Source organism: Xiphophorus maculatus, chromosome 9 (genome assembly GCF_002775205.1).
Source record: "Xiphophorus maculatus strain JP 163 A chromosome 9, X_maculatus-5.0-male, whole genome shotgun sequence".
In the NCBI taxonomy this organism is placed as follows: Eukaryota; Metazoa; Chordata; class Actinopteri; order Cyprinodontiformes; family Poeciliidae; genus Xiphophorus; species Xiphophorus maculatus.
The window spans coordinates 1,404,309-1,425,312 of record NC_036451.1 but is presented as its reverse complement, the minus strand read 5'-3'; the positions used below and the strand labels follow the sequence as shown (position 1 = coordinate 1,425,312).

Sequence of the window (21,004 nt, the reverse complement as noted above, 5' to 3'; positions counted from 1 at the left end):
GTCTTTTGTACCATTCGCACTGGAAACCTTAACCCTGATCTAGCGTACAGTGTATGTGCATTGTTTACTGTAGGTATTATTTTCATGTTTTATTTTGTTTTGCTTGAAAAAAAAGGAACAGAGTTTCTCCTGCCTGGATTTGTTAGTCATGTTATGAAATTAGATTATAGAAAAATCTGTTTTCATCTTAGTATTAAAAATACCATAATTTGTACACAGCTCTACATTTCTGTCTGTCTGGTGACATCATTTTTAAGTATTAAATGAAATGATCTGATCATTTACTCAGAACTTGAGAAGCTTTTGTATGAAATACTTTTTTTTTTTACTTTGACTAGATTCATTTATTGTACTGTTACTTCTTACTCTTACTTGAGTAAAATTTTTGCGTACTCTACCCACCTCTGTTCATTTCTCATTTAATCTAAATGTACACTGTGAGGTGAGCGGAAACCACAGAAACAAGCAGATGTCTTCAACTGCCTCAGCTGTCGGAGGGGAATTACATTTTACGACACTTCCCAACCGTTTGCGGCATAAACACATGGACGCCTGCGGTTAGCTACGAGAACTTGAGAGGTCAAAAGTTATGATCCTAATCTGCGAAATAAACGGGACATAACACTGAGATATGGTAGGTCCGGCCCGATACTTATCATTGGGTTTGACATTCATGTATAAAATGTGTTCCGGGTTCTGAAAATGACCAGAAAGCGTTGAATTCAATAGCTAAGCTAACATTAGCTTCCCTCTTTGTGACCTAACAGCATATTATCAAACGCAGCTAGTAAGTTATTTGCTGCTTTAATCAGCTAATTTAGCGATTTTACTGAGGCAAATGGTTGCAATTTTCTGAATAAAGCAGAAAGAGACCGCGCTGGCTTCGCTGGTCTTTGTTTACGTGTGGAGCAGCTGATGAGAGGAAGACTCACGATTTTCCTCTGATTTCTTCTTCTTGTGTCCCTGCAGGCCAGCTCCATGGTGGCAGTGGGACTGGCTCTGGCAGCTGCTGGGTTTGCAGGTAAAACATGGAGCCCTGCAACTCTAAACAGCTTTATGTCTCACATTTAATCTGTTTTGGACTGCTTCAGTAAAAAGTGAACTTCCTTCAAAAGAATCTGTTCAATTAATCATCATAAATCACAAGTTAAAGTCTCTAAAGAACCGGAGAAGAGACTATCTATAAAATGTAGAAAAATGTTCTCTATTTTCTGTAATAAAGTGCATAATGCGGAGTATCAGGATCACTGTAGATAAAATAAAATAAAAAAAAGACCATTGATCAGTAAAGTTCTGCTAAAAAACTCAAAGTTCAAAACTCATTTCACACATTCACAAGAAAACTGCGGATATTTGCTGATCTCAAAAATATTTCATGATTAAAGGCATAAACTTATATTAAAACAAAGATATTGTCTGGAATGTGCATAAAAAACTCAATTTTCAGACACAGTAAAGTTATACTTTTTCAACATAGAAAGCCAGAAATCTTAAGAATGAAACAGCAAATTTATGGTTATAAATTCTTTGATATTTTGAGTAGATATGACCTATTTTTTCTTGGGTGCAGATTTGCCATGAACACCAAAAAACACGGCTATAAACCTAACACCCAAAAATTTTCTTTTGCCTAATTTTATTTTTTGTTACTTATATAAATTATTGTCATTTCGGTCCTTAAAATACCAAAATTTCTACTTAACTTTATATTTTAGTCCGTTTGATGACGTCATTTTTAAATATTAAATGATTGATAATTTGATCAGTTACTCAATACCTTTTGCCAAATACTTTTTTACTCTTGAGTGATTTCTTGGACGGCTACATTTTACTTTTAGTTGAGTAAAAACATGTTAAAGTATTTCTACGCTGAGTATAATTTTTGGGAACTCTGCCCCCTCTGGTCAGCAGTAAGAACTGCATGTTTTCCCGGCAGGTCGCTACGCCATGCAGGCCATGAAACAAATGGAGCCGCAGGTGAAACAGGCCCTCCAGAGTTTTCCCAACACGGTAATTAAAAAGATAAAACAAAAAGTTTTTATTTATCATTTTGTGAAGCTAACAGTGGCAGCCTTTTATCAGTCAGCGTTTTGTTTTCTGCTGCTCCAGGCCTTTGGCGGAGGATACTACAGAGGCGGGTTTGAACCAAAGATGACAAAGAGAGAAGCTGCTCTTATTTTAGGTGTCAGGTATGTGAAATTTGCATAGTGCATCTCCGTTATGCCAGTTACTTGCACTGTGTTCTCATCCAGCCGTTATCTTTTTAACCTCCTTTTTCTGATTGTGAGAATGATCATTTCTTGTGCAATATTTCTCTTTTTCAGTCCCACAGCCAACAAGAATAAGATCCGAGAAGCCCATAGAAAGCTGATGGTCCTGAACCATCCAGACAGAGGTACGTTCTGCACCCGAGTCCTTCACTAAAACCTGAACTTTTACCGCCAGTAAAACTGAATGTGTGTTTTTTGTCACAGGTGGTTCTCCGTACATCGCTGCAAAAATAAATGAAGCAAAGGACCTGATGGATGGCCAAGCTAGGAAACAGAGCTGAAGATCAGGACGAAATAAAATTTATTTCACGCTGCTTTTATATGCTCCATTTCATGGACTGAGTTAAGGAAGCACTTGATTTTTTTTTCTAATTCTTCCCAAATAAAATAAAATCACCAAACAAGAACTGTGTGTTTAGGAAAGTGTCTATTTTCCATTTGACAAAAGTGAAATATTGCTGGATATCCACAAATATTAGTATTCTGATATTTTTGGATGTATATTGAATTAGTTTTTGTCTCTAAGTTAAGCAAGCAAAAGTTTATTTATACAACATGTTTTCACAAACTGTCACAAAACATAATGCTTTTTTTTGGTTGATAAATGAATTAGAGAACTGCATTTTGTATTCACTTTTTAATATAAAATTTTAATTATTTGGGAAAATACTTTTTCACAACCTAGTGTTTAGAGCAACCTACAACATGACTCCAGTCCAAAAATGAACAATTCCTGCAAAATAGCACTAAAAAACCCACAAATATTCACACAGATTGATGCGTTTCTGCAGTAATATGAGCACAAGGTGAATTATATAAATGAATCAGACATTTGGGTTCAGATCTACATAGAAGATCAAGTTTATTTAGGAACTACCTGCGTACAAAACATATTGCACATCAACCAACCAGACAATCCTTAAAAAAGAAACATTTACTGTAGTTGACCCAACAAAAACTCTTGGGATGTTACAACTGTCAGTAGTCCAAATCGTAGATGGATGTATGAAAACCTCTGGATATCACGTTTTAGTGTCAAGAAAAAGAAGAGTGTCTTTATTTTTTTAATATTTTTTTAAATACTGTACACTTTTTAAAAAATAAATAATCCAAATAAATCTTCCTCAGAGGAACAGTCGTGACCAGTTTCCAGCCAGCCAGTGTGGAAGAACCATGAAAAGACCATCGTCGCTCTGCTTCGGTTTTCTGCAACATCTCAACACCGGATTAATCCAGTTGTGTTTTTTTGTTATTTTTTACAGTTTTCTGAAGTTCTCGGTGTCGTACTTGATCAAATAAAAGGTTGGGTAGTGAGATGTTCCCAGAAAACCAGCAACGCAACGGCTTTCAGACTCGACTACAATCAGCTTTAAGAGTAAAAGGTTACGCTTCAGTGCAAACAAAACAACTCTTCTCATTTCTTTTCCAGATCTGCAGTAATGACATCTTTCCTATGATCCAAGTGGTTGCATATTAAAGAACAGGAAGCAGCTAAAAGTCAAAAAATCCTCCAGATACACTTAAAGGATCACCGAATCCCCCTCCCAACGACTTTGAGAGCAGAGACACCTGATTTGAAAAGAAGGCTCTGAAACCCCTCAGCATTTCGCACGCTGACTCACCCAGACTGGTTCCACTGGTGGCAGGCGACCCGGACTGGTTCCACTGGTGGCAGGCGACCCGGACTGGTTCCACTGGTGGCAGGTGAGGGGAGGAGGGATTCCAGATGGAGCGCAGAGCCAGGCAGCAACTTGTTGAGTCTACTCTCAAGGCACGACAGCTGATCACAAGTACGTCACACTTGGGTTTTTCAGCAAACCTTCTGCACTCTGCTCATGCAGAATATTGAACTTGATGCACAAAACGTCCCAAAAAGAAATGATTCGGCTACGTTCACCTGATAGAAGGCAGACTACGACATTATGAACCAGGAAAACAGGCTGCATCCACACCGCAGTATCTGATTAAAATCCCTGCCTGCATTATGTAAATACTGCATTTAGTCCGAGCTCTAAGATGAAGAGCGGACTAAAAGTACAGCTCTAAGTGTGTGTGTGTGTGTGTGTGTGACTATCTTTGGCAAGCTCATACTGGAAGAAGTATTGAAAAGTGAACAGAAGCAGACACAAACATGTAAAGGTCAGGGTTCAGAGCGCTAAAAGGTTTGCTGCAGAACGGGTTTCAAATATTAAGTAAAAAAAAACAAACAAAAAAAAAAACAAAACAGTGCTTGTTGTGTTTAGATGTTAACATTTGACGCCTCTATGCCGACATGAAGATCCAATCAAGTGTCGTCAATATTTGAAACCATTTCCTTTGCTGGGGTCTAACTAGGAGAGTCCGTTCATGACGGGTTGTGGGTTCGAGTCCCTGTTGTAGGCGGAGACGTTCGGGGCGGTGACGTCGGACACGTCGTCGTTGGAGCCGTTGGTGGTTGCCGGAGCCGACTGTGGGCTGTGCTCAGCAATGACCTCCGCCTGACCCTGAAGACACAGAAACAAAAACACGATGAGGGAGAAACTGGAAAGTTTAAAGGAAGGAAAAAATCAGCTGGTCTCACAACTGAATATAGCTGCGTTTCCATTGACCGTAAAACTGCGGAAATTGAAATTAAGGAAAATAAGCGTTATTTGATCAAATGTTTTTGCACTAGGATGAGGTGGATTTTCAGTCGTATTAAAACTGCAACTGAAAACTGGTGGAAACGATGAAAACGACGACAGGAGGTGGTGGAAAGATTCTGTTTTTTAATGACTTATCGCACAGACAAACTTATTCACACATGATTTTAATTGGATTTCTTATTGAATGCAAGAACCGCAATTACGAAATTCCGCTAATGTAGAAAAAACACAAAGTTCTGAGCACTTTTGTAATGAAAACGTAGCCATCAGGTGTTTCTCCATTGACCATAAAATTGTGCAAATTAAAATTACAAAACTAAATTTGCTCAATGGAAAAATGGCAATTACAGGGGGAAAAAAATCAAGAAAAAGTTATTGCGCCGTTTTGGCTGTATCGAAAATATTTTATTTCGCAAAACTGCAACTGAAACAATCAGATGTTTCTACTGGCGGAAACAACAAAGAAGACGACAGGAAGTGGTAGGAAGATTAACAACCTTACTCACAGATTTCTTATTTAATGGAAGAACCGCAATTGCTAAATTGTGGGGTTTTTTGACATTAGCGGAATATCAACAAAGATTTGCGCACACTTATAATGGAAACGTAGCTATAAGGTGCGTTTCCATTCCCCTTAAAACTGCGTAAATTTGAATTACGACAATAAATTTGCTTAATGGAAACACCTCAACTTAAAAGAAAAACTTTTTGTGCCAATATCAGGTGGTTTTTTCGGCTGCATCAAAATTAGTGCATTTTGCAATGGAAAAACTTTTTTTTACGTCACGTTTGTAGTGGAAACGCAGCTGCTGTAGCGTTTACTGACCACTTCCTTGTTTTTCTTGGTATCCTTGGCGGTCATCTGTCTGCTCTGAGATTCAGCCCTGGATATGTAGTCGGCCACAGTCACTGCATTAACAACCGAACAAAAACCCTCTCAGGTTAATTAACCAAACACAAACTGGCTCCAGGTCTGAAGGAAAGCCAAGCAGGTCTGCTCTAAACGTTCAGCCTCGTGTTAATTCAATACCGATCAGGAAAAAACAGGCAACAGCAGCCGATTTATCACACCAACATCTCATTCGTTTACAGACTAACATAAAAATATTCATGTTTAAAACCACAAACTTTAGTGAATTTTTTCAACACAAAGTAGAAAATATTTATGAAGCGGAGGGAAGGTAATTAGCGATGAACCGATTTGTAAATTTGGGCCAACATTGGCATTGAATATTAATATTGCTGTTTTTATTGGTAATATCTTTACCAATATTGGTATGTTTCCATATCAATTCAATCAATACGACCACACAAGATGGAAAAAACAGTTTAGTTATAGAACTGATACAAATATGTAAAAGAAAAGACAAACATCAGAGGTCGTGCTAATAAGTCTGTTGCAATAAGTAATTAATCAATTAATCGCATGATAAATTAAAATGAGCTTAGTAATGTCAATTCTGATAAGATTTTTTGAAGCAAAGTTTTGTTTAGAGACTTCATTGGTTTTAGCTGTCAAACTGTCAACATAACAGCTAAATATTAAATGTACGCCTGACATATAAAAGAAAATGGACGCAGTGCTTTGCTACTGATTGTAATCACTACGACAACTTGATAAAGTCAGGAAAAAAAAGTGAGGTGAAAGGAAGTAGGTCAGTTATGCTAGCTTGACTATGACAACCTTAACATGTAGATGTGCTGCAGAATTCTGCGTTCTGGTTCAGTTAAAAAATAAAAAAGGCGACTTAAACACCAACTCACAGATAATCAGTAGAGCAGATATTTAAATGAGCTAATCAACGCTGCTTTTAGCTAAGCTAACACAGCGGTAGCTAATCTACACCAGCGATCACTTATTAATAATCACCAAATAAAGATCAAGCCTGAAAACCTCAAACTGTAACGGACTGAATGTTCTGTTCTTTGTGTGGGAAATGTTTGAGTGTTTTTGGTGTTGAATCCTGAAACATATTGTGGCGTTGTCAGTTTCTATGGCAACGACACAGAGGGCGAGAAAAACAAGAATAAAAGTTGTTTTGCGTTGTTCACTGGTTATTTTTTCCTATGCTGTGGCGAACTGCACTGAATTAATACCTTTTATTTAGTTAATGGTATCGTTCTGCCGCTGCAGCGTGGCTATGGACAACAGGTAAAAGAAATTTCCGGATGTAAACAACAGGTAAGGTAATTTTATTTATATAGCACATTTTCAGCAACAAGGCAACTCAAAGTGCAGAGGGCCCATAAGGACAAAGTGTTGTATTGTGTTAGGAGCTGGAACATGCAACATTCATGCTAGTTAATTTGTGCTTCATTTAGTTCTCTGTTGCTGTTCCACAACCAAACGTGAGCGGCGGTGGAGGAGTGTGCAGCGACGCCTGCAGCTGCTGCGTTACCTGGCTGCCTCTCCTCAGGCAGGCGCATGCGGCGGCGGCGGCTGCGATTGCGACGCTGAGGTTTTGCTTCGGACAAATCTGGGAACGTTGGGTCATCACAAAGAAACGGATTGGTTCCTTTGTTATGCTTTGAGCCTGAATGCTAACAGCAGCTCTTTTCCCTCTGACTCGGTAAAGGGAATCATGGAAAATTTGTGCTCCAAAGTAAATAAAAATGAAAAATACCTATTCCATTTTCGCTGACGGAGGCGTTGTCGGACTCGCTCATGCCATCTATCAGGGTGGCGTCCTCGTCCGTCCTGCGTCGCCGGGAGCGACGGCGGCGGTTGGCGGGCAGGTTGGACTCGCTGGCGTCCGTGTCGGCCGTCTGGTCCGTCTCCGTGTTCGCCTCCAGGCTTCCGTAGGGGGGATTGTTCTCGTGATCCCTGGAGCCTGCACAAAAACCACTCCAAAGTCACGGGCGTGGAAATTTTTCCCACAGTACGACTGAAACATCACCAAACTTTGTCTTTTTTGGTTCATTTTTATTGTTTTTATTTTTAATTTCAATTTCTTTCTACCATCAATAGTGTTTGATATTTTGATACATGACCTTTGTTGTTTTATAGTGTTTATTTTATTGTTTCCATTTCTTGTACAGTGACCTTAACTGTTTTGAAAGGCACCTTCAAATAAAATGTAGTATTATTCATTACTAATGTACTGTATGATATAACTGACTGGTCTGAGAACAAAACACAAATTTAACAAAAATCCCCCAATTTCAGTAACTTTGTTTAGTGTATAAATGTAAGATATTCAATAAGTCATCAAGGCATTAGGAATAATGAACATTCATTACATTGATTCAATCCAAATAAACTGAGTTCAGGTTAAGGACCTTCTTGCTCAAATTGAATGCTAACAAAAACAAAAATCTCAAAACAAATTATTCTCACCAGGTTTTTTGACCTTTAGCAAATGTAAATAATTTTGGTAGTTTTAACTAATCTAAAACAAGAAAAGTTTAGCCTGTTTCAACGTCAGACAGTAAGAAAAATATGTGTCTGTCTTTTTATTAAGTGCATCTGGTTTCAACTGTAAATAACATTTTCCAACTTGTTTTCATCAAATGTAAAATTCAAATTTATTATAAAACAGAGCAGTTTGAATATCAAGCACTTTCAAGGACCTAATTGAAATCTAAATTCAAGCGTTTTCAAGGATTTCAACCAGAATCCTGAAAGTCCCAGGCACCAAGTTATGGTCTGATAGGGAGAGCTTAATTTTTTTTTTTTATTTGAAAGTGAGTTGTACCAGAGTTGTATCCATATGCTCCTCTTCCTCTGCCTCTTCCTCGGCCCCGGCCGGGTCCAGGCCTCCGGCGGCCGTCTCTCTGTGGGCGAGGGCCTCGCTCTCTCTCCCTGCAAATTTAAACAAAACCAAATGGAAACGATACGAGCGGAAACATCGACTCCAGAGATCTGAGCGTCGCCTGGAGGTTGAAACGTTTCTGCAGCTTTTTAGTGATGAGGAAACTCAAAGCTCACCCGTCCAGGTCCTCTCCTGCCAGCGACCAATCACTGAGCTCGTCTTTACGCTCTGAATCCGTCTCAGAGGGATTTGAATGCTCCGAATTGGCGCCTGAATTTAAGACGATGCAGGAAAACAAGAATAAACAGCAGGGATCAAGATTAATGCTCATAAAATGTCATACCTTTCCTGAGTCAAAATCCCAGACTATTCTGTTGTTTATCCAACTCAACTCAAAAATTTTAAATTACTTCATGATTATTTCAATAATCGATTAAAAAGGCAGTATTATTTCCCTTTAATTGTACCATTTTATAGCACAATCAAGTAACTATTATAAATGCTACATAAAACTCTGGAAAAGCACTTAAAATGATCAGTTTCTCTGTACTTATTGTAGATATATGTTTAAGTAAAAGGAACATTATTTTTTAGTCTTTGAACTACTGACAACATGTCTCTGAACTTCCAAGCAAAAATTAAGTATTTGCAGACCATGAGAAATGGTCAAAATAAGGAAAAAGATGCAGTGCTTTCAAACCTCAAACAATGCAGAGAAAACAATATTTATTTAGAAACAACTAAACCAATGTTTTAACTCAGGAAGAGGTCAGAAGTCAATATCTGGTGGAAAAGCCAGGAGGTTTTCAGTGGGGTTCAGTGGAGTGGGCTCTTCATTTTCTCCAGAGCTGTACATGAAATATGACTTAAAATAAAATTAACTTCCTGATTTGACATCTTGAAATTGGGTCTGTCTTTTAAAACCTCCTGCTCTTTCTGAAACTCCGCCCTCAGGAAGTCATCACAACATCTATTAGCCCTTTAAAGTAGCAGTAGCTCCTGTAATGAGCTCAGCAGGTGTTTGCTAATTGCAGCTGGCTAGTCTGAAGGAGTTGAGTGGGTCAGGTCCATCCGGGGCGTTTTGCACATATGAATGGTTGCCATGGAGATTCAAGGATTTCTCAAGCATGAATGAAAGAATCAAGGCAACACTCCAGGTTTGTTTTTGATGAGGTCAGTTTCACATAATACTGCCCCTTTAATCAGATTTATTGTTTGAGGCCTTGTTGTTAGGCTTTAAATATGAGGCTCACGAAAACTAAAACCTGTGAAGAAGAAGAACAGGAAGGGAAGGAAAGAAGACTAGATAGAGGAAGGATGGATAATCAGACAAACAGAATGGATGGATGTGTAGATGGACTGAAACCGAGAGAGAAATCCAACTTTTCCAGAAAAGGACAGTTAAAGAAGTCTGGCAACAGAAACGTTTTCCATACATATCCAGATTTGGAAATAAAATCTAAAGTTTTCCTGTGTAGGAGCCCTGAAGAAGTGAATTATTAAACACTTGCTGCAGGTGCGTACCGTATCCAGTGTTGTAGCTGTGGCCTCTCCGGCCGCGCCCCCTGCTGTTGTAGGAGCGGCTGCCGCGCAGCGAGGCCGACGACGCGTTGGCGCCGTTGTCTGCATTATAGCCCCCGCCGCCTCTCTCTCCTCGCTCGCCCCGCTCCCGATCGACCGGCCGGTGACCTTGGGTGATCTGACGCAACTGCTCATCGATCTGCATCCGCTCCAGACGAAGCTGCTCAACCTCCTTACACAAAGAAAGTCAGAACGAGGACAAAAATGAGAAGATAAGAAGAGAAAGAGGGTGACTGGCTGACGCGCTGATGCTGTTTAAAACAGATGGAATAATAAGGCAAAGCTGACATTTTGAAGGTCATCACAGGATGTGCATGCAGAGACATCATACACACATCTACACTGCTTCCAGAGCACCTTGTCCTGTTTACACTGAATCTGGCTAGGCTGCTTCCCTGAGCATAATTCGCAATTTGTCTCAGCTCTTCCTCTAGCTGCTGGCCCTCCACAAGCAGCTCCACCATGGCCTACACACACACACACACACACACACACGCACGCACGCACGCACGCACGCACGCACGCACACACACACACACACACACACACACACACACACACACACACACACCGCAGCAGGAACGCAGACATGCAGACAGCACAGGACACACAGGACAAAGTGTGTGAGTAAAGCAGAGGACTAGCAGAAACACTCTGAATTATTAGAACAATATAAGATTCGCTATAGGGCTGAACAATTCTACAGACATGCAGATAAGACGAAGAAGACTAATAAGTTTTATTTATGTAGCACTTTCTCAGTGCAGTTCAAAGAGCTTTGAACTGCACATTAATTAGAAGAAAAACAACACAAGCACAATAAAAGAAAAACTACATTTTAAAATGTTCCAGTTGTTCCGGGTTGCTCAGTATTTTCTAAGTTTGTTTTATATTAGTAAAGTATAAAGGTAAATGTCGGTTCTCCATGTTTGATTCTTGTTCTGAGTTGCTAAGTACTCCACAATTTATAAACTAACAGGAGTTTCTCCAGGTCTTGCTCCGATATTAAAATTATAAAGCCAAGTTATGATGTTGTTTATTACTGTGTCAACAATAGATTGTGATTAATATATTCTTTTTGTTGCTTTGCCTCAAAATACTTGAGATTTTTTGCAACTACTGCTAATTTTAGGTAGCGATTAATCAATTATTCTGAAGAGTCATCAATTAATCGGGAAAACTGGCAGATTCTGCAGATTTTTATACAATATTAGAAATACATTCGCAGATGCAAATCAACATATTAATTAAGTTTTAAATGAGAAAATGAACATTGTATTGCCAAAAATGCAATAACAGTGTTACTTTAGTGAACCTTGCGAAATATATATATTTTTTGGAACAATTTTGGTTTAATTACTGCTCTGAATGTGTTGTTCTTTCATCAGCTGGCTTTTTCTCCAGTCTGCACACTTCAGTCAATGATTAATCGATTACTGAATTAGTTTCAACAATCGATTAATCCGTTCAGCACCCGGAGAGAACCCACACATGCAGGAGGAGAACATGCAAACGCCATCAAGAAAAGCCCCCCGGCTGGGATTTGAACCTAGGACCTTCTCGTTGCTAGGCAACTGCAACACCCATCCAGCTAAGATTGTAATAATAAACACTGATGCTCTGGATGATGGCGTTCGATATGTGGTGCAGCTCTTCTCCATCAGATCTCAGCATGTTAGCAGAACAAACTGAAACGTTAAGCCAGTGAACATCAGTCAGGGTTCGTTCATGCAGAAGGAATGAGAATAAAAGATGGCTTACATTCAGGTAGGAGATGTGATACTCCAACAGGACCTGAACGTTGCCGATACTCTCCTTAGTACCGACAAACGTAAAGGGGACCATTCCCTGTGTCAACAAAACACAAACACCAAACACACACGTTAGTACGAACTGAGAGTGTGTGTGTAATCCAAGTCCATCGTTGTTTTAAATAATCCTCAGGAAGATGCTGGGTTAAAGGAAGTGATGTGGGAGTAGCATTCTTACTTCCTGTCTGGGTTGCTTGTTGTCGTTGTCTCCTTCTATTCGGACCCGGACCACACCAGACTTATCCACCATCTCCTGGATCACCTTCCCATTCTTACCAATCACTTTGCCTGCAGACAGGAACAGACGGAAAGCATGAAACTTTAAAAACTCGCTTTTAGATCAAGGGAGAAAATACATTTACATAGATAAAAATGAATAAATATCAAAATAAAACAAAAAAAACCCCTGCAGAATCTGTACACTTTCAAAATATGAGACAGAAAACTACAATCACAACTTTTACTCAGAGATATTTTGTGTATAATTGGCTTGATGTTGTAACCAAACTAAAACTCTGCATACCAACAAGATTCCTTGGCACCTGGACTGAATCCTCCACAAACTCCAGGAAGCTTCTGGCCTTCTTTACAGCTTCCTCCGTCTAAATTACAACACAAACATAATCTGGATTAAAAACCACAACAAATTATTAAAAAAAAGAAAGGAGAAAAAAAGTCAGAAAAGTCTAGGAATATCTTAAAAATCAGGTAGAACAACTCTATTGGTCAGAACTAAGAGGCAGGTATTTGCATATTTCATTAAAAGCATAAAAAATCTACTGTTTTAGATAACATTAGATTAAAACCTTAAAACTATTTTAATATAAACAACGTAAACAACCACAAATAAAGGCAGGTAAAATACTGGATATTGGAGAAATTATTGTGATAAACTATCATGTTGTTGTTTTGAGACCATTTAAGATGAATAAATTATAAATTCTAAGGAACATTCAACACTGGAACTGGAAGACATTTAAATATCCAACATAAATAAACAAAACAACAAATAAAATGAATTATGAAGTCTCTGTAAACAAAATTATCCTTTAAAAAAGAAGCCAATTGAAACTAAAGCACTAGACTTGCATCTATTCTAAATTAACACTTGATCTGGAAGAGATTTTAAATATTCAAAATAAAACAACACATAAATTGAATTATGAAGTCTGTGGAAGCTAAATTGCTGCTCATTAAAATGACTAGTTGAGACAAAAGCACCAGATGAAGTCATCCAGTTTTTGGTAGAAAGTGAGAAAAGACAAACAATAAATCCTACAAATGGAAATAACTGAGCTTGTTTTATTTTATTAGCGATTAATTGATTTGTTGCGACAGGCCTGGTTCCACCACCGTACCTCTCCATAAATCCTGAAGGTCCCGGTCTCTTCGTCCAACTCGATGGCGGTGACCCCTGGGAGCTTCCTGGCTTGCTGGATGTTGCTGCCGTGGCTGCCGATGGCCAGGCCCATCAGGTCCGTCCTCACGGTGAACTCCTGCTGGAAGGACGACACCAGCTGCCTGGAGGTCTAAACACCCGACACAAGACTGGGAAATTAACTCAAAGTTGATCTGGGAGTCTTCTGTGACTGATGACTGGCTCCTGTAGTGACCTACTGACCTCCAGGTGCTTTGTGGCCTCCTGGTTGCGTGACATCAGCAGCAGCTTGGTTCTCAGGCTGCGCAGGTGCATGTCGCTCAGCAGAGACACGCGCTTCACTGTCGACTCATTGGTGGACTGCAACCAGAAACAGGAAATGTTCACATCCAGAGAGAAGAACAGCTTTATGGCAGCAGCATAAAACTCCTCCTCGACCAGAGGAGAGCAGAGTATCAGCTGAGAGTAAAACTACTTCAACATATTTCTACTCAAGTAAAAGTAAAAAGTAGCTAAAATTACTCAAGCAGGAGTAAAAAGGTATTTGGTAAAAAGTACTGATAAGTACTGATTAACTGATTATATTATCAGTCACTTGATATTAAAAAATTACATCATCAGACGGAACAAATATGAAATTAAGTGGAAATTTTGGTATTTGAAGAAAAAAAAGACAATAATTCATATAACAAAAAAACAACAAAATGAAAGTTTCTTTCAATAAAAACTGCAGTAACCTACTTTGTAACCCAGCATTTTTTAGTGTGTGATGCAATTATCAATCATTCAATATTCAAAAATTACCTGAGCAGGCAGATCAAAATATAAAAGTTATGTGGAAATTTTGGTATTTTAAAGATCAAAATGATTCATTTAAGTAAAATAATAAAAAATAATAATATAATAATACAAAATTTAAAATCAGTTTCTTTCAATAAAAATATTATAAAACTTTATAATGTGTTGAGTAAGAGTAGAGAAACTTCAAATAAAATTACTCAAGGAAAAATAAAAATATTCCAAAACGTTACTCAGATAAATGTAAGTAAATGTGAGTAACAGTAACTAGTTACTGTCCATGTCTGCAGAGACGTAAAGGTCAGGCAGCGTTACCACGATCAGCAGCTCGCTGCTCTCTGGGCAGAACGAGACTCGACAGGCTCCCACTGCTTTCTTGAAATCCTTGTGTGCGTTTTCGCTCTGGCACCTGTAACACAGGAACACGACACACATTTCCATAAAACGGTAACTAAAGATGCACCAACCCACTTTTTTCACTGCCAGTACCGATACCTGGGGTTTAGAGTCAGCTGACACGGATCCAATACAGAAAAAAAAAAAACTGAATTACCTTAAAGGTACGGGTGTTTATCATTTATCATAATAAATTTCTTATCATGATAGTAATTTTGATTTATTGTTGTCACAGAAAATTCCAGTTAATGTTTAAAACCCCTCAAAATGCCTGGATTGTTAGTTTTTACCATTTTCTGCCCTTTTTGTTCAATGAAAGCATCAATTAATACCAATAAATTTGAAAATATGACTAAATGAAGTTACGATTTGCAATTTAATGGTCTAAATCACACTTATTTATGCGACTGGTGTCCTAAAGAAGCAAAAATACAAATAAGAATATTTTTCAAGCAGTTTTTGTGTTTGGGGGGATTTTGTAATCTGTGACACCCAGTAACAACCAGAGTTACCAAAAACACTAGTAATAAATACTTCCTATGGTCACTTTTATTGTTCTCACAATTCTACCACACGATACATCGACACCAACATCGATATCATTCATACCAAAGCACAGAATTAGACCGAATAGATCAGGAACATTTTCACCAATAACTGATGTTGAATTTTTTTTAATATTTGGGTCGATGCAAATATTAATATGGCATCTGTAACGTCAACATGGATGATCTGTGGCACGCACGCTTCCTGTAGATCCTGAGGAACGGAGACAGTGCACTTGTGGAAGGAGTTCTTGGTAACGGCCTTGTTAGGGTTGACCGGCCGCAAACGCTCGAACGTTACGATCTCGTTGTAGGTGGCGTCACAAGCGGCGTACTCGATCACATAGAACTGGGAACGGAGAACACAAACACAAGTAAATGAAGACTTTGGTCAATTTAAAACAAATAAATTAAACATTTGGTCAATTTAAAATAAATAAATGAAACATTTTGTCAATTTAAAACAAATTAAACATTTGGTCAAATTAAAACAAATAAATTAAACATTTGGTCAAATTAAAACAAATAAATTAAACATTTGGTCAAATTAAAACAAATAAATTAAACATTTGGTAAATTTAAAACAAATGAATGAAGAGTTTGGTAAACTTAGAACAAAGCATAGAAACTTTCTGCAACATTAAGAAACTCACATCTCCCTTCATCATGCGGACTTTGGCCAGCCACCAGCCACAAGGCTCCTGTTCGTTGGCTCTGGAGAGAATCTGACAACAATAAACCAGATATGAGGAGGGCTGGATAGTAACTGGTTACATCTACTCAATAAACCTTTTTTGAAAAATGTACTTTTAGGAGGAGCCGCACTTTTTACTTTTACTTGAGTAATTTTATTACAAAGTATTTCTGCTCTTACTTGAGTCAAATGTCTGGATTTTCTACCCACTGAATAAAAAACAAACATGTTTTAACCAGAAATCCACCAGACACACACCTGCAGTTTCTGTTAAACTTTCACAAGTTTTCATTAAAGGAAACTAATTTGGAAGTTGTTTTTTTTAATTTTGCCTGATTTCGATTTTTTTTGTTATTTATGTGAATTAGTGTAAATTTCATCCTTAAAATACTAAAATTTCTATTCAACTTTATATTTTATTGTGTCTGATGATGTAATTTTTACATATTAAATGATTGATAATTTGATCAGTTACTCAGTACTTGAGTAAACTTTTTACCAAATACTTTTTTACTCGAGTAATTTCTTGGACAGATACTTTTTATTTTTACATGAGTGAAAATATGTTGAAGTAGTGACGCTTTTATTTTTGGCCACTCTGCCCACCTCCGTTTATAAGAAGTATTGGGAGATTTTATTGATTAAACAAATTTCAGATTTTTGAAGATTTAATTTTTGGAAGAATACCACTGCATTCCTTGGGTTTCCGTAGCTCAGCCTGTCTCTGGAAACCTTTGTTCAAACTTTGCTAAAAACACAAGGTCAGCACACCCACGGCGGCCATCTTGGTTTTACAGCTTCTATTTATTAAGAATTTGAATTCAGGTCAACTCTACGACAGAATATTAGCACCAGGCTAAGATTTTTTTGGTTTTTTTAAATTGCGAGAATACACTGCAAAAACACAAAATCTTACCAAATAGTTTTGATGTAGTTTCTAGTGCAAATAATTTTGTTCACTTCAAAAAGTAAGACAAAATTAAATTAAATCAACTGTACAAACAACTGAGTCTGTTTACATCAGATCCTGATCACTTTAGAAGCCTTTTACTCATTAAAGTGACACTTTTTCTAGTAAAACTTTATCTTTATTCTGCATATATATATATATATATATATATATATATATATATATATATATATATATATATATATATATATACTGTATATCTGCTATATTCTTGTAATTAAAGAATTGTCTATCCCTAATAATCCATACTACAATTCACAGAAAGGATGACGGAAATAAAAGCCATTATTTGAAAACATCTTTTTTTAGAAAAGGAAGCAAGCAAAATAAAAAGTTGACTAAGAGTCATCCATTTTATCTTTAATTAATGTCGCCCAGCTTTAGTAGTGATTCAGGAGAAAGGGGAACATGGATGAGGAGAACATGGCCTCACCTCCACCTCTTCTCCTTCTCCGATCTCCTTCTTGGCATCCGCAGGTGGAGGCAACCTGACGTCGCTGAAGGGCACCTGGCGTTCTGGCTGCCAGCTGAAACAGAACCGTCACACTTTACTAAAAAACACAACTATTCTGTTTTTTATGTTTGCTTGTTCTACATAATACAGAAGGAGACTTGCTTACTTGTTCTCAAAGGCAATGGTGAGAGAGTCATCGTGGATATCTTTGACAAAACCCTGCAGGACAAAAACAGGTGAATAAAAGCAGCTTTCATTAGCAAATTCCTAAAACCAAATAACTCACAATTATTTTGGTCACCGATTATTCTATCAATAATTAAGGCTTACGTGGCTAAATTAAAAAAAATCTAAATATTAATTGTCTGATTAACTGCCAGATTTTTCACTTAAGAATATTAGAAATATATTAAAAGATGCAAATAAACAAAATAATTAATAGGAAAATAAATATTTCATTCCCTAAAGTGCAATAACAGTATTTCTTTTAAGCATGCTCGATTATTTGTAACAAAGAAGCTAAAAATGTGATTATGTCTCATAATAACAAATGAATAATTGGATAGAAAAAGGTGTCTAATAGAATAAATAAATATTTCACAGGATTTGAACCAGGTGAAGCTAAAACTGCCACCTGAGGAGTTCTGGTCAGAGCATATTTACAAACAAAGAAGGTTTCTCATCTTAAATACAAATTATAAATATCTTTTGTACAGTTCTGGCTTAATTACTGCCCTTACTGTGTTGTTGTTTCACCAATTTGGCGTTTTTAGTCTGTGTGTACTCCAGTTAGCGATTAATCACTTCCTAAATTAGTTGACAATTATTTCAATAATTGATTAACTGCGATTAATAATTTCAGCCGTAATAAAAATGCATTTTCTTGCTTTGATGCCTTTTACTAAAATATGGTTTTAATTGCAATAATCAAGAATTAATCACTTATGATACTAATAATAATAATTGCAAAAATATATTATTTAATTTGATTAATTTCTCGAATGTTTTCCTAAATCTTTGTTCTCTTTACCATTACGCTCAGATGCTACGCTCTGCGGTTAGCATCTCAGCTACTAAATATAGGCATCAGATGTGCGCATTAAAATCCATCCAGCTGTCCAAATATATTTTTAACATGCAAAACACGACTGCCTTACACTGGAAACAGAGCAGCCTGCTAAATATTGCAGGAAGTCACCCTTACTGCGATAACAACTCAGTTTGTTTTTTTCTTCATTAATAAATTAGCATAGTGTAGCTCCAGCTAGCATGACGTCATACATGAGTCTGCCATGATTACAAATATTCCTGAACAATAAACTGTCCGGGAAATGATTGCAATAAATATAATATTGTTGTTTCTTATCATACTTATTTTGACTAATATAGCAAGATAATGACATAATAATAATGCAAGAACATCCTCTCAAAAATTAATAAGCTTTAATTTCCAAAGAATACTGAAACTTAAATATCCAAAATAAACAAACAAAACAACAGACATAATAAATAAAATTGGTTTTTAAAGTATCAACAAAGCAAAATTGCCATTCAAAATATATAACTTTTTAGGTTCAGCGAGGGAAACATGAAAAACTGCAACTAGGACTTTTGTAAAATAAATTAAAAAAACATAAACCAACTATTTTGTAGCATTTTCCAAGATGGCGGTTTTTCAATAATATTAAATGGCTTAATGTTTACTTGTGCTTAATTAAACATTAAGTAAAATATTCAAACAAGAATGCAAATGTATTGCTCTTATTTTCATGTATCAGTAAAAGATTGATTTATTGCTTATTGTTGTCAGACAACAAATATTTTGATTCTGGGCCAACATTTTACACTACAAGCAGAAATTACATTTGTGTATTTAAAATGGAGGCTAAACACTAAAACAAGATGTCAAACGTACACCAGTGTCCAGTTTCTAAAAAAATTATTATTTTAATAATTTAAATAGTTATCTTTTCATGAGTTGTTTTCACAGAAAATTAACTAAAGAAAAACCTGATAGTTGAATCTCTCCTGTTGTTTACAACACAACATCTTAAAACTTATAAGTTTTTATTGATATGTTGAATATTTCCATTTCAAATAGTTAAATTAGTTTTTTATTTGATTTTAAGCTGTGTATATATGCAGAAAAATTGCAGTTTTAAATATAATCATACGGCAAAGACAAATGATTGCTGAATCTCTCCTGTTGTCTAGAATCCAACAATTTAAAACTTTGAAGAAAAAAAAATTTCAACTTTTATTAATATGTTGAATATTTAAGTTTCAAACAGCAGTTCAATTAATTTTTGATTTGATCTTGTGGTGTTCATATGCAGAAAAGCTTAAACATACCTTCAAAGTTTGATTCAAAGACACTACAATAACTTTCATACAAGTCATGTGACCATTTTCAGCAGAAACAAAACCCAAAACATTACCTCAACGCAATTTCATGTTAATGGTTACATATTCAGATAATGATTCAGTTAATGAGTCTGAAATATCTTTAGCTGAGTGGGTTACAGTGGAAAAAGCCTTGAGGAAAGTATGAATCAGACGGTCTAAGGCATGGAAGTGAAAGAAGAAACAAAAGGGAGGAGAAGGAAAGGAGAGCTGAAAAACATGAGGGTATCACTTTGGGTCGGAGGTCCAGAAATAGCTTGGAAGTGTGCGGTATCAGCGAACCTGTGCTGGCATGCCAGCTGGTCGGGAGTGACAGGGAACAGCTGGCTCACACATGCACATAGCAAAGATAGCTGGGACGTGATCAAGTATCAAATAATAGACGGTGACAGAAAGTGGTAGTCTGTTCAAAAACCACTAAATCAAGCAACAGTAGCAGCTTGATTTTTAATTGAAAACCCAAAAATAAAAAATGTATTCAAGTCCTAACGCATATAAACACAGAAAAGGGGGATGAATGTTACCTGGATACCGTGTTTACTCAACATCTTCAGACGTCAACAGTTTGGCAGCTAGCAAGTGAGCTAGCTTCTAGCTAAGGAAGACAACGCTCAGAGTAAAACTAGGCTGGGGGACGTAACTTTTATTTGTTTAATAATCAATACATCACAGAACAGACAATATTACTTCCTCGTAGTGTTTAACAATGGTCGTCAAAAAGTAATCAGACCTGCTAGCATCGTTAGCTTAGCCGGCTAATTTGTGCTAGCTCTGCGCTTGCCGTCTAATGATGGATCCAGAACCGGTCCGAACAACCACCCGCTGTACCTGATGTTTCAGCAGAACACGCAGTACTTGATAACGACGTGTTAATTTTCCAGACGTGTTGTTTAGCCGGGATTTACCTTGTAATAAGCGCCGTTGGAGCCACGGACCTCCACCGCCAGTTCTTCCATATTGGACACGCAAAGGAAGCCGGGACGACAGGTGTTCCTTAACGCGTCGGGCTGAGGTTAAAAGCGGAGGAGTTTCCGTTCTTCTGCTTTTTATGTTTACTTTTCACCCTCGGAGTTCAATAGTCAGTTCTACGTCGCTGTGAAATTATAGTCTGTGCTAAGTAGCAAAAGGAAAAGATGCGCATGCTCAAATTTAAACCAAAATAATAAACTGCGCACGCGATGAAAAGTACAAAAACTCTTTCCTTTTTTTAACTTAATTTATTGCCCGTCACCAAAAAAAAAAAAAAAAAAAAAAAAAAAGATGATGCGTTTTATTTACACACCTCATAAGGTAAAATTATTCAAATTAAGTTTACAGTAAGGGAGCAC

General features: G+C 37.1%; 2 protein-coding genes across 6 annotated transcripts; one reads left to right on the top strand and one right to left on the bottom strand.

Moving 5' to 3' along the window:
• Positions 1–494: 494 nt before the first annotated feature.
• Positions 495–2,674, top strand: dnajc19 (DnaJ heat shock protein family (Hsp40) member C19). Its single transcript, XM_005805219.3, has 6 exons — positions 495–634; positions 970–1,021; positions 1,937–2,010; positions 2,110–2,189; positions 2,325–2,395; positions 2,475–2,674. The coding sequence occupies exons 1-6, from the start codon at positions 632–634 to the stop codon at positions 2,549–2,551; spliced, it is 357 nt and encodes a 118-aa protein (XP_005805276.1). The 5' UTR covers positions 495–631; the 3' UTR covers positions 2,552–2,674.
• A 427-nt stretch (positions 2,675–3,101) lies between these two features.
• Positions 3,102–20,783, bottom strand: fxr1 (FMR1 autosomal homolog 1). 5 transcript variants are annotated; one of them, XM_023339684.1, is made up of 18 exons: positions 20,582–20,783; positions 17,440–17,492; positions 17,253–17,346; positions 15,809–15,880; positions 15,356–15,504; positions 14,530–14,623; positions 13,660–13,776; positions 13,397–13,567; positions 12,562–12,640; positions 12,217–12,326; positions 11,989–12,084; positions 10,171–10,396; positions 8,823–8,916; positions 8,590–8,696; positions 7,519–7,725; positions 7,294–7,371; positions 5,721–5,803; positions 3,102–4,753 (listed from the first exon to the last, which is right to left on the bottom strand). In XM_023339684.1, exons 1-18 carry the CDS (start codon positions 20,630–20,632, stop codon positions 4,601–4,603), a joined length of 2,034 nt encoding a protein of 677 aa, XP_023195452.1. In that variant the 5' UTR covers positions 20,633–20,783; the 3' UTR covers positions 3,102–4,600. The 5 variants fall into 5 exon arrangements, with proteins under 5 accessions (XP_023195452.1, XP_023195450.1, XP_023195451.1 ...); XM_023339682.1 differs by having other exon boundaries at positions 10,171–10,399; positions 20,582–20,782; XM_023339683.1 differs by having other exon boundaries at positions 10,171–10,399; positions 11,989–12,081; positions 20,582–20,781.
• Between the last annotated feature and the right edge of the window lie 221 nt (positions 20,784–21,004).

Coding starts and splice junctions, on each gene's coding strand:
- dnajc19 (XM_005805219.3), top strand. Junction 1,022..1,936: donor GGCAGCTGCTGGGTTTGCAG/GTAAAACATGGA, acceptor TTTTCCCGGCAG/GTCGCTACGCCATGCAGGCC. Junction 2,011..2,109: donor TCCAGAGTTTTCCCAACACG/GTAATTAAAAAG, acceptor CTGCTGCTCCAG/GCCTTTGGCGGAGGATACTA.
- fxr1 (XM_023339682.1), bottom strand. CDS start 20,632: ATGGAAGAACTGGCGGTGGAGGTCCGTGGCTCCAACGGCGCTTATTAC. Junction 12,085..12,216: donor ACAAGCAACCCAGACAGGAA/GTAAGAATGCTA, acceptor GTTTGTGTTTTG/TTGACACAGGGAATGGTCCC. Junction 7,372..7,518: donor CGTCAGCGAAAATGGAATAG/GTATTTTTCATT, acceptor CAACGTTCCCAG/ATTTGTCCGAAGCAAAACCT.